Source organism: Nyctibius grandis, chromosome 32 (genome assembly GCF_013368605.1).
Source record: "Nyctibius grandis isolate bNycGra1 chromosome 32, bNycGra1.pri, whole genome shotgun sequence".
NCBI classification, from domain to species: Eukaryota; Metazoa; Chordata; class Aves; order Nyctibiiformes; family Nyctibiidae; genus Nyctibius; species Nyctibius grandis.
This window is the reverse complement of record NC_090689.1, coordinates 2,422,893-2,436,041: the sequence shown is the minus strand read 5'-3', so window position 1 is coordinate 2,436,041 and position 13,149 is coordinate 2,422,893. Positions and strand designations below refer to the sequence as shown.

The 13,149-nt window shown below is 40.1% G+C and overlaps 2 protein-coding genes across 4 annotated transcripts in view; one reads left to right on the top strand and one right to left on the bottom strand.

Annotated features, from left to right (window-relative positions):
• LIMS2 (LIM zinc finger domain containing 2) overlaps positions 1–13,149 on the bottom strand; it is a 33,703-nt gene that overhangs the window by 10,032 nt on the left and 10,522 nt on the right. For all 3 annotated transcript variants that reach the window (XM_068421094.1, XM_068421095.1, XM_068421093.1), the window contains exons 2-4: positions 8,786–8,945; positions 7,833–7,899; positions 7,400–7,520 (exon numbers count right to left, since the gene is read on the bottom strand). In XM_068421094.1, the coding sequence (XP_068277195.1) occupies positions 7,400–7,520; positions 7,833–7,899; positions 8,786–8,945 (348 nt within the window). The remainder of the gene's footprint in view (positions 1–7,399; positions 7,521–7,832; positions 7,900–8,785; positions 8,946–13,149) is intronic.
• On the top strand, positions 4,244–5,278 carry GPR17 (G protein-coupled receptor 17). The gene has a single exon (XM_068421210.1). The coding sequence runs from the start codon at positions 4,244–4,246 to the stop codon at positions 5,276–5,278; it is 1,035 nt and encodes a 344-aa protein (XP_068277311.1).

The window sequence follows — 13,149 nt, the reverse complement described above, 5'->3', positions numbered from 1 at the left end:
TCTGAAACCAAGAACAGGCAGCACTTTTTGAACGTCAAAGAATAATTTCCTCACTCTTCTTTACATCACTCCTCCAAAACATAAAAGTTTTCAAACTTCTGTACCTAATGTACATCCATTTGTGCCAGGAAAACTGACAGCTGTATGGTATGTCCAGTGCTCTCCGACACTGCTTTGATGCTTACAAGAAACAGGTATTTGTTTCTGAAGGGTGGAAGGCTCAGCAAGGAGTGCTTTTCAGGAGAGTAATTTCAGTCAGAAGTGGACTATTCCTAATGAAGAGTACTTTCAGTGAAAGATCGGAGACACTCCCATTTGACAAGACACTACCAACCATAATCATAAAAACCCACGAACTAGCATAATCCCAAACCAGAAAGTGCTCTAGCTGAGAACAAGAACAGGCATTTCTGATACCCACTACAAACCCTAACATATAGTTCAAACTTCTCTGCAGTGGGCATTATAACAAAAGCTCCAAACCAGCCAGGTAACTAACTTACGATGAGCTAAATATTGCTTCTGCTTATTAACTGTTTCATTAATGACAGAGCATCTGCTGAAAGAATAATCACGTTGTGTCTATACTGACAGCCTTGTGGATTGTTATCTCGCTTGTTTCTGAGAAGAAGAGAAACAGGGCATAAAATATGGTCAGTGTGCACGCATTTCAAATGAGCAGTGACATCCCCATTAGAGCTGGGCCCTGGGAGGCCTGGGATAATGGCTCGTTCCAGAACAGTGCTCTGTTTAGCAATACGTAAATCACTAAATATTCGCACAGCACCAAGAGCGCAATCCAAGCGGAAATGATTGGACAACAAGCCAGACTCCTAAAGGAGTTTTCTGGCTGTGGAGTCAAAGCTCTTGCACCGCATAGCTTCGCACAAACTACACATTCTAGGTCACTTGGGAAGGTTTCTAGTTCGCACTTAGCATTCATACAGACTAGCACAACAAACTTTCTAGGACCTTGCGTGCTTTTTTTGTAAGCATAACAAACTAAAAAGACAGAAAAAACTAAAAATTAAACACAGTTTAAATTGATAGGATAAAACCAGGCAAAATAGAAATGGAACTGTAAATAACAGCAAAGGGCTTTCCACACTGTCTACAGAGCACACTGTCAAAGAACTATCACTTTTAGAAGGCTGTAACATTTTGTTGAAAATACATCAGTTCTAAAAATAAGCTCAACAATTAACTCTAGTGACATGTCAGCTTTTTTCTAACCTACTCAAGTGCTACACCACAATCTTCACGTCAACAAACAGAATTGTAAAAAAAAAAATAAAAAACTTGATTAAAATTCCCTTCTAATTTAAAACCTAAGCAAAATTAGAAACAGGCTCACTTCCCTCTTCTATGATTCCTGACAAGGCAATGAAAAAACACCTCCCTTCACTTTGCTCTAAAAAGTAAATTAGGTAACAGCAGCTCTCCTGTGAAGGCACTCATTTGAGAAGACTGAATCTATTTCCATTTTATCATTAGTTCTAAGCCTCTCCCTTCCTGACACTGACATACTGGGCTTGCTAGATACCTCTGACATTCTCCCTTCTGCTCCACCCCACAGTACTTCGCAGTGAAAGCATGTCCACGTAGAAATCAATGGCAGACTCAACGCTGTCGTCAATGAGGACAAAACTCTTGACTTTTAAGTCTTGGCTGTTCCAAGTCTGGCACTGACACTCAGCTGAATCTGAATCCCAGAGATCCTCCTTAGGAACTCAGCTCAAACAGAACCAGTTTAACGTATCATGCTGCTAAACCCCTAGTGTTTAGCTTGTAAACAGGGAAAAAGTCTGCTTACTGCTTCGCTTCCTGAACAGATTTAAATCATTATCATTAAGACAAGAGACATCCCTTTCTGTTCCATTAGACAACCCTTCCTTCTGCCTTTTCAGCTGGTCCAAGCCAGCACACGTTGCTTTCTCAATGGTATCACAACCATGTATAGAGTAATGCTTAGCCATCAGACCACCTCATCACTGACAGAGGTGTATATTAAGATCACCTGATTACACTTCTTGCAGATCAAAAGCACATATAAACAAAGTGCCTGGCACAAAAAAGGCTACATATCCAGAACATCACGTGATAGGTACCACTGTAAATTAACAGCCAGTCAAAAGGTATGGTCTCATAGTGTTTCTCCTCTGGTATGCAGTAGAAAAATACATATTTAAACGAATTCCATCCGGGGAGGACAAGTACTTGAGCATTCAACATCACTATCACATACAAATTTAAAAATCTTGTGTTCACAAATACTTACAAGTTTTACTTTGTAAGGGACAAATAAACACTAGGAACAAAAATTGCAGGTTCCTCTGCAGACCAGGAAATGTACATGGAAAACTGCAACAGGGAATTTTCCTTTTGTACATGAAAGCAAGATTTCACATGTATTTCTACAGATAAAAGGTCCCCTGGAAAAAAAAGGGCTGTACAGTCTTCCTTGCACATACACTTTTAGTAATTCCAAGATAATAATTTGTTGCTGTTACTAGGCCTATAAAGACACACGCAGCTGGCAGCAGGCAGTGAGTACCCATACACTCAAACCTAGAGTCTTTTTTGTGCCATAAACATGCAGGGTAGCGAGGCAATGCATGGGGGAAGGCGGCCCCTATGTGGCCATATGAAGAAATTTCAGTTTCTGAATTTCATTCAGTCTCCTTTCTGTTGACTTTTGTCTCTTCAACTGTCAGCTACACAGAAGTGGTCCAGCATATTCATCTCGAGCTATTGTAGTTTTCTGTCCGGCTCAAAGTGACAGCAGCCAAACAAAAGATGGTAATTACCTTGGAATTCTGTTTACATTTTCCAATATATTGGTCTGTTTTTAATCCCATTTCAGTTTCTCGATTAGCCACCAATATTTTTAGACAGCTGAACAATTAGTTCTGTTGGAAAGGTGGATGCATTGCATAATGCCTTGAATCAACTGTCTTATGATGTAAGATTTCAACATCTAGCATAGCTTCTGCCCAAGACTAAAAATTTTGTCTAATAATGTCAGTAACTATGTTAGAATTTTAATCTTTAGAGGAAAACTGATGTATTTAAAGATGTATTGAATATTATGGAGAAGTGGTCAATCAGTACAAAATGCAATGGTGAGCACAATGGAGGTACTGCTGCACACACGGCAACACCTCTGAGGAATCCAAGAAACAGAGACAATGCTGGAAACTCAGACTGCCAGCATTTCCCTACCACCTACACCCACAGATGAGAAATGTATAAAAAACCATGGGTAGGTGCCCAGGAAATCTTATCACTTTTTGTTGATGCTGTTCAGGACCCTGCAGACAACAGAGAGACTGGCAAAGCTAAGCTCAGTTTTACTAAGCTGCTACTTGGAAAAGGCCCTGGATAAGCTACAGTGGAGTTTAGGTTTTTGAGGAAGAGGGAGAGTTACGCTGGGAGAAGAAGAAAGCTGCAGGGAAGGACCACACTTTGGAAGTAACCGACAGCACGGGCATTATTAATAATCTTTTCTGAGTCAATTCAGTGCTTTTTTGCTGTTCAAATGAGATGCTGCTACCCATCTGAAAAATTTCCTCCTATACTGGAAATAGATGCATTTGCCTTAAGTACAGGACTTTAGACTAAAATAATTCTCAAAGATTTTCAGGAACCCTGCAGTTTTTTTAATAACAGCAATACCTGACCTGTCTTCCACCTCTTCTAGGAACATGACAGATATTCTAAGCTAGGTCACCTTACAACAGATACCTGTGCTCAGAAAAGCCGACTCATTAGGAGCTCTTCAGTCCTGAATCAGGCTTTCAAATTAAACATAGCAAATACTTTCTAGCTAGACATACAGAACCCACTTCCACTCTTCCACTAACCAGACACATAAGTATTTCCCTACTCTGTTATTCAACTGATCTCAGCACAGCTTGGAGACAAGCTCATAATCAGCTAGCTAGCTCTTTATAGTGGTTCCTTCAACAAGAATTAATGGTCTGGAAAACCCAGCTGAGCAGGAGATATTCAGAATTTTAATATAAGGGTTTAAACTCAGACTGACCTGTCATATTAAATACCAATATTAGCAAACAGGAGACATGACTGATTTCCACGGGTGGTTTTTTGGGTGGATTTTTTAGTTTGTTTGTTTGGTTGGTTGTTTTTTTTTCCTTCACAAAACCAGGCTCTTTTATAATATACTGTCTCAATTCTTTCAGGTTTTGTTGGGTTTTTTTTTCCTTCAAAACTCTCGTGAAAAATGAATGGCCCAGCAGATCCCTCAAGCCTACTCTTCAATTGCTCAGATCAATCAAATTTCTCTTTGGAAACGTCAGAGCAATGTGGCAAAGAGACACACCTCGAGAACATCCTTTTTGCCACTTTCTACTTCCTGGACTTCATCCTGGCTTTTGTTGGCAATGCACTGGCCCTTTGGCTTTTCATCCGAGACCAAAAGTCAGGCACACCTGCCAACATTTTCCTGATGCATCTCGCTGTGGCTGACCTGTTCTTTGTGCTGGTACTTCCCACCAGGCTGGTGTACCATTTTTCTGGTAATCATTGGCCATTTGGTGAGATCCCATGCAGACTCACTGGCTTCCTTTTTTACCTCAACATGTATGCCAGTATCTACTTCCTCATGTGCATCAGCGTTGACCGTTTCCTAGCCATTGTGCACCCTGTGAAGTCCATCAAGCTCCGCAGGTCCCTTTATGCCCATTTGGCATGCGCCTTCCTGTGGGTTATAGTTGGGGTTGCAATGGCACCGCTGCTGCTCAGCGTGCAGACAGTCGAGATGAAGAACACAACCATCTGCCTGCAGCTCTACAGAGAAAAGGCATCACGTCATGCCCTTGTGTCCTTAGCTGTGGCCTTCACCTTCCCATTTGTTACTACAGTGACTTGCTACTTACTAATCATCCGAAGCCTGAAGAGTGGGAACAGAGTTGAGAAACACCTGAAGGAAAAAGCTATCAAAATGATCATCATGGTCCTGATGATCTTTCTGATTTGCTTTGTACCTTATCATGTCAATCGCTACATTTATATTCTCCATTACAATGGGACCAAAACTTCCTGCGAAACACAGCGTATTCTAGCCCTCAGTAACCGCATCACTTCCTGCCTCACGAGTCTAAATGGGGCCTTTGACCCAGTCATGTATTTTTTTGTGGCTGAGAAATTCCGCGAGGCTTTGTGCAATCTGTTTTGTGTTAAAAAGACTGTAATGTTGCCTCAAACATACGAGGGTAAGACAAATGAAAGCTCGCTAAGTGCTAAATCTGAACTGTGAACATGACTCGTCACTGCTTCAACTTCAGAACACTCTTTTCCACCAAAATCAGCTGAGTGCACAAACATGCAGCAAGACAGTCCACCCAGAGTCAAACTCATCCTAGGGAGGGAAGTTCTGTTGTTTTTATGGGACTGCAATTAGCAAGAACCTCTCTGACAACAGAGATCACATGTTCTTGTCTCACTGAAACTGCAAACAGAAGTACAGTTCTACTGATTTCCAAGATGTGAAACTGAGGGCTGAACACTTAGGAATAGGGAAGGGAGCAAAGAGGCTATTAACGAGACTTTTTTTTTAAAAAACAAACAAACAAACAAACTTAATTCCCACAGTATTCAGTAATGACTCTTCCTCTGCACAACACATACAGCCTACTTCAAAATTTTACATTGTGCCAGCAGTAGAGATCCATTCCTGAGACAGACCAGCCTGACAAAGAGACCACATGCTTGCACATCTTGTTCAAGTCTCCAAATTCAAAGCATTTACACATAGTAGTCAGAAAATTGGTACTAAATGGTGTCAAGAAAAAAAGACCAAAATGCTCCAATGCACCCAACCTGGACTGGAATTAAGATAGGACTTACAATTTTTTTACTTCTTCCCAGCATTCAGAGCTGGAGATGAGCACTAAACTTCACCCCACCTTTTCTGTCTACCCTCTGCCATTGTCTCAAAACTGCAGAGAGAGGTTGGACAACATTTACTACACTGCCTCTTTTACATAGGGCTGTTTAGGAATACAACATTCATCTTTACTATATATCAAACCATAAAAATACAAACCCAAATGGCAAAAGTGAAGAAAAGAAGCATATGAAGAAGTGAAGTCTATGTTGTCCAGAAGAGATTCCTATCTTTGAGGTGTTTTACAATTATTTTTTCTGACTTATCAAGCAAGACTATTCCTTCACTATGGATCTAAAGTAGGGATTTTCTTAACTATCCTCACTGATACAAATTGCATCCAGTGGAATATGCCTGGAGACAACAGGCAGACTAGGGAAGAGCAGGTACAATAAGAAGTGAGAAAAAGAACCCCCAAGCTTCCAATAATATTTACTAGAAGACTGCTTCTATGCTATGGAGATAAGTATTATAGGAAATCATGTGATAGGTGAATTATATTTTTATGTACAGATACATACACACGCATATCCCTTTTCTACACTTTTGGCAATGAGCTCCTTACCATTTCAGATTTGGTCCACAAATTATGAAAGCAACATACTCTATCTATCTTGCTTGCACTGCTTCAATCCTGACTGCTTTCCCAAAACACCCTAGGTGCTATCACAACAGCTCATTCTAACAAGCTGAGGTGTCAAAAGAAATTCAATTATGCCTAACTCCAAAAACTAAGGCAAAGAAGCTGCATGCAGGATGGAAGAGAAGAGGGAGTTGAGAGGACTCCCTGCTGGACAGGGTACAAGTATATAACCTTTCCTTCCCTTCTTCATCATCCAGTTAGTGAGTATATAAACTCTAGGAAATTGCTAGGCTTTGCTCAAGACATATGAAAGCCTGAAATTAACTGTGAATTTTGCAACACTGCTAACTGCTGGATTGTTTTATTTTCTTATCATGGTGTGCTTTTGTACAAGTTCCCTTTTATGTTTTTATTTCTTACTTCTTAATTAAATGCATTAATCAACCTTTAGGACTCATTTTTGTATTTCTGTATACAAAATGAACGATTTCTGAAGACCAGGGGAATCCCATGCCGAACAGGCTTTGCTGTAATCCTCATGTTATTCTCTTGGCCTTTTGCTGTATCTTGATTTCCTGCTCAGCAGCTTACTTGATAAATGACCTGCCCAGGATCACATAATCCCTTTTTCTCACTTGCTATTCAGCCTTTTGCCTGAAATCCCTTTCTTTTCCAGAACTCATCCACTAGCTACTAAAATTTGAGTTTCTGCTTTCTACATGTTTCACTGGATGAAGAACACTGTTCTTCATTCCATTTCTCATCTCCTAACAGGCTATTCCTTAAAGTTTCTTCTGTACCTTTTCAAGCTTTACCTCTCAGTGTACCACTAACTGACCACTCTCAACATGTCACTACTGTATCAAGAACGTACTGATAAAACTTTCAGAGCTCCTGCCCGATCTTACCTGCCAGCATTCTTCACAAAGCCCAGGTCAGCAAGTACTACATCACAGAGCTCACAGCGGAAACATTCTGGGTGCCAGTTATTGTTCATTGCCTTGATAACACGCCCAATAATGAACTCACCTGCAAAAGGAAAGCAACACCTTAAGATGCATGCAGAAAATAGTCTTATCAAAAGTCTACTGCCCTTCATAATCCTTCCAGTTTAATTCCACAAGAACTATTACAGTCTAACTTTGAAAAAAACGCAATTATCCCCACAACCAGGATACCCCAAATGACTGCAGGTATCATGCTTTGTTTCCCTCCAGAGCTCCTGCTCCTTAAAATGACCTCAACAACCCCAGCCCAGGGCTGGATGTCACTGCAGTGGTGGGAGGTTTGGATGGCCCTGTAGCTATTTACCCCACGGTGTTGACATGCACCACATCTTACCACATTCCCCGCAGCAAGGAGCAAACAGCATCTGAAAATCATGCTCACAGTACTTCCGACCTTCAAACTGTGAACAAAACAAGAGAGGAGAGCCCTTGTGAATAACTGAACTACTCTTATGTCTTGATAGTTCAGCATGATTTTCCATTGAAATGACCAATTAGTCAAGGTCAGTCAAGTTTTCCAGTTTCAGCCCCCTCTCACCTGTTTTTAAACTTGTAAGGATTTTTCTTAAAGAAATATCCAGATATGGCTTCAGCCTCACGGTGAATTTGCGTAGCAAACAGTTAAATTAATAACAATGCTGTTACAAGACACTAAAAATCTTAACATGCCCAAAGCCCTTTTCCTATAGTTGGCTTTAATTTCATTTTTACTTTAGTCTTTTTTACTCACGTAATTCAGAACTACTCTCCCTACATGAGGCTAAAACTCATGGCAAATTAAGAATGCAGCATCTTTAAAATAACGTGCTATTCAAAATATGTGCTCGCACATATTCTGTAAAAATATTTCAACCTCGTTTTTAAATGGGTTCACCAATTTCAGTTGCCCAATTGGAAAACTTTGGTACAAAATGTCAAAAATAAAGACAAAAATTCACTTACGTCCAATGAAATACTAAGAAGAATTTTCTATTTTCTTTTTGAAATGCCTCTTGCCCAAAGAGCAAGCACACAATTTTTGTTCTTACTGATGTACAGGAAGGAGTATGTGAGATGAAAAAGAAGAAAATTAAGTCAGAAGCCCCTCAAAAAATAGCAACAAAGGGCTAAGAAATTTAATTTAATTAATTAAATTAAATTAATTAATTTAAATTAAATTAAATTTAGGGCTAAGAAATTAAACATGCAAGAAAGATGGAAATCCATATTTCTTCCAGAATTTTCACCTAATTCTTTGCATTTTAACAGAGCTATCTCTCTTCTCTTAGACACAGTGTGAGACCTCACCTCATAGAAAAGTCCATCTGGGAACTGACGAAAGCACTGAGCACAGACAAAGCAGTTTTCGTGATAGAGCTCCCCATTGCTGTTCACAATCCTCTCTGCAGGATCAAATCGAGTCTGGCAGCGTTCACATACTGCATTTGCGAGAGCATCAGACATATTACTGGAATAAAGACAAGAGTAAGAACATGAGCAATGTCACAGCCAATCACACGAGTATAATGATATCATCCGAGTTTCCCCAACGTCTATGAACATGACATTTCCACTGCTTTAAACTCACTTTTACATGAAAAAAAAAGACCAATGATTCAATTCAGCACTGACATCAGTTAGAAATAATGTTATTGCAACTCACACGTGGCAGAATGAGCTCATGTAGCGGACTTACCTATTGCAAACTTTTGGCTGCTTCACCAGTCTTTCACCCCATTATGTCATCCTGCTAATAGCTCACGCCAAATATCCACAATTTTAAATAAACCATTTTGGAGAGCAGCAAACACAATGATCCTGACTTCTTGGGATTTCTGGTCTCAGCATGTGCACCTCCAAGGATTTTCTGATGTGTAATAAGCACTGATATCCCACCGCAGTCTCCCCCTTCACTGTGGGAGTTAGCAGGGCATTTCCCCCTCTACCCAGCAGCTTATGTGCACAAGATTCATTGGAAAATAACCGCATACAATGCCTCTGCCTTCCTGACAAATTAGCTGAAACTGTCAAAGTGTTAAAAAGACATGGGAAGAGAGAAGTCCCTCTGGCTGGCTTGGCAAATACATCAGCTCCATTTCCCCAGAAAGTGAGGCCAAAAAACCCCCAAAGCCACACTCACAAATCCTGTAAAGGACATTTCCTCTATCTACCCTAAAATGCAGAACAACCTTAATCTCTTTCACAAAATTTTCACACTTGCCATCATAGCAATCTAAGTTCTCTATATACTAACAGAATGCAGTTTTAAAATTGCATATTGCACGTCCAAACAGGGAGGGAAAAATTATAAGGAAAGACTTTCAGTTTCTTGTTGCAATGCAATCTTTCTTTTAACCACCAGACTACCCAATAATATAAAAATTCAATATTGTTACACTTGCAAAAAAAATATTTTATGCCTTCTGAATTATACGATTGGAAAGATAGCAGTTTTATAGGTGGGAGGGTAAAAAATTTCCACGCACAAACCTCTGAAATATTTGTGTAGTAGTTTTCCCGAAGCATATAATGTATACATAAAACAAAAGATGGCTTGGTTTAAAAGGGTTTTTTTCTCTTTTTATATTCAAAGCTACTTTGAACCGAATTTCCATCGTTAGTGTTATTGTACAACCTGACACGCTGCTTTCCATACCTCTTCATAGAGATCAGTAATTCAATACGCATGTTCCCGAAGCAGAAGATTCTCTTTCCTCTGGTCAAAGACACCCCTACAAAAACACGCCACCGTCTGTATTGCAGGGCTCCGTGCTCTGAGCACAACTAGAATGAGCAGGCAGCAGTGCGGGCAGCAGTGCGGGCAGCAGTGCAGGCAGCAGTGCAGGCAGCAGCCTCATACTCCTGAGGCAACAAAAGCAGCCTTGTGCTTCAGCTGGCTCAGCTGAGCCAAATGAATCGCATCTGCAGCCTGTACAAACATCCTACGCCGTGACCTGGAGTGACCGCTCAGTAAAAATATACTTTCTTTCTGCCACTGCATTTCCAAGGGTGGCAAAGACCAAGGGAGCTGGTAATAATTTCAAGAACCAAGTACCGATTTGGCAGAAATTTGTTACAACTTGTTTCCTTATTGCAGTACGAAGGAGCTTTAAAAAACAGACATGGACCAAAATTACAGACAAGCAGGAAATCCTGTAATTTCATAAACTAGAGATCACAGGTTAGAGAAACATTTGTATCCTGACAAAGTACCAAAGGAACAGGTCAATACAAAAATATCAGTGTTTGCAGAAAAGCCCACGGACCTAATCAGCTTAGTTTTCAATCGCCACTCTTTCAGTTATATCACACAAATGTGTACCAGGACTTGAAAATATAATCTCCATATCAAGTATTTTTTCCTTCTTGAAAAATTCGATGCCTGAATTCCAAGACACGAGCTAGCCAACAGCCATGATTAAGAAAGCCTCATGTCAACATCAGTGAAAAAGCTCCTCTGGGTTATGGCAGAAAACCAGGCAAAACACCGTTCCAGCAAGTCTCAGTTTCCTACACAACACCCTACACACTAACAACCACCCGTGACCTAAGGTTGTGGTTGTTGGGGTTTTTGCTTTATAAACATGAAATCAACATTTTAAAAAATCCTGATTTTTTTTTCTTTCTCCAAGTGGACTTTAACAACACTCTAGGGAAGGAACAGCACCCATCACTGCCACTACCAACTACCTGCTGGCTGAACTCTGCAAGAACAGAGCTGCCACCTGGACAACAGCAGTATGCAACTACAGCCTGCAATCTGCGCGGCCATGTTCCTGTAGGAAACACAGTGCAAGTTCATGAGTGTGACAGTTCACACCAAACAAAACTGAGTATACTTATCCCGGGAGAGATTCTGACACAAGTCCCATGGCTGTGTTGGCGAGAAAGATAACGAAGACGTAGGGACTCACTCATAAGGCTTTCAGGAGCCTCTATTCTGAAACCAGCATTTGAGGGCTGTCAAGACACAGTAACCTCACCATAAACCCTCACTTCTAAACAATACAAAATCTATCAGGAAATTGAAACCCCTAGTGAAAGTCAAATGCACTACTGTTCTGTATTCTCACTGTCTTCCCTTAGCATGAAGTACAACTTTGGATTTAATTTTTAACTCGCAAAAAATTATTTTACCTCATTCATTTGCAAAAGGAAGAGAGTATCAAGGATCCCAAGAGTTTATTTACCATTCTGCTGACGCATGATGATGCAAAAGGTCCAACTCCTAGCTATGGAATTTTGCTCAAGATATTCCAATACTATTTTAATAACAGAATACAATATGCAGTGAAAAATCACTACTGATTTTGCAAAACAGCACAGAACGAGCACTTCAAAGACTTGGAAATGCAAAACATTAAAAAATTTTCAAAATGTTTAAGCTAGTAGAACTTGGATGACACTGACAATATTTCCTTAGAGGCATAAGAAAGGTGACAGCCTGAGCTGTCCCGCAAATGAGCTAATGACTGTGACTTGCTACTCATACATGAGAGAAACTATTATCCAGGAAAAAATAAAAGAACCTGTACACAAAATGACACAGTTCTCTGCCTCAGCTATAACCCAGTTGAAATTTGTTGGGGAGAGCCATACAGGAGACAACTAAATCACACACCAACTCCTGATTAATGTGTCTCCTCTAATACAAACCAGCAGCTGTGGCTCTTTGATAATCATAGCTCGAGTTTTACCTCTCTGCTCTCTTTTTATTCATGACTTTGCACCCGTTTTTACTTAAGACGTTTTATTCTTTTACACTCAAGCTGAAATTTGAAACTTTGGCATTGCCCTAAAAGTATGACTTTGCATTTATTCAAAAGTTCTACTTTCACATGCACCACAGTTTCCTAATCTCCCTCAACTACACACCACTGTGTGCCCCCTTCCTTGTGCAAAACCAAGCAGTTATTCGACTAGCTCAAGGTTAAAATTAACCAAGGCTGGGAGGGGGAGGGAAGACAGTTCTAATTGAGAGCAGTTTTATGATTCCGTTTACTACACTGCTGCAAAAACACTTCTGCCAGCAGAGAGGAGAGAGGAAGAGCAACACCAAAACCATCCTTTTGATGGTGGTGCCAAGAGTGACCACGGAAGTTTGACTTGCTGTGTCAACCGTAAGATATTTAGATCTGAATCTTTCCCACAAAGGACTGTCCACAAAATGGAGTGCTGCTTGTATTCTGTTTGCTCACTGATTTTTTGCAATTCAGTAAAACACAGAATCTTCCTCTGTTTTAACAATAAGCTGGTGACACAAAGACAGGAAAGGCTATTAAACAACATCCTGAAGTAATCCTGTCCTGTGCAAACCCAAAAAACACCAGCGCTCAGACAACACTGTTTCCAATCTTTCACCATTATGTGCCGTATCTTTAACAAATTATCTTTGTCAAAGTACCTAATTTACAGAAATTTGTTATTTACCATTATAATTAGGTGTGGGTTTCTCATGCTTTGACTTGTCAGAAGTATTTACTATACAGTATCAGCATTGCTCTCAAATTTAAAAAAAGAAAGAAAAATTCCTTCTTTATAAGAAGTGGAAGTTAATTGGGAGACTCATTCTCTGTCACTGGTACAGGTGCTATGGAAAGATCTGAAAGCATTTTACCTTCTTGTATCACCAAAGTCAATATGGATCTATCTTCCAAAAACAGTGGTTTCAT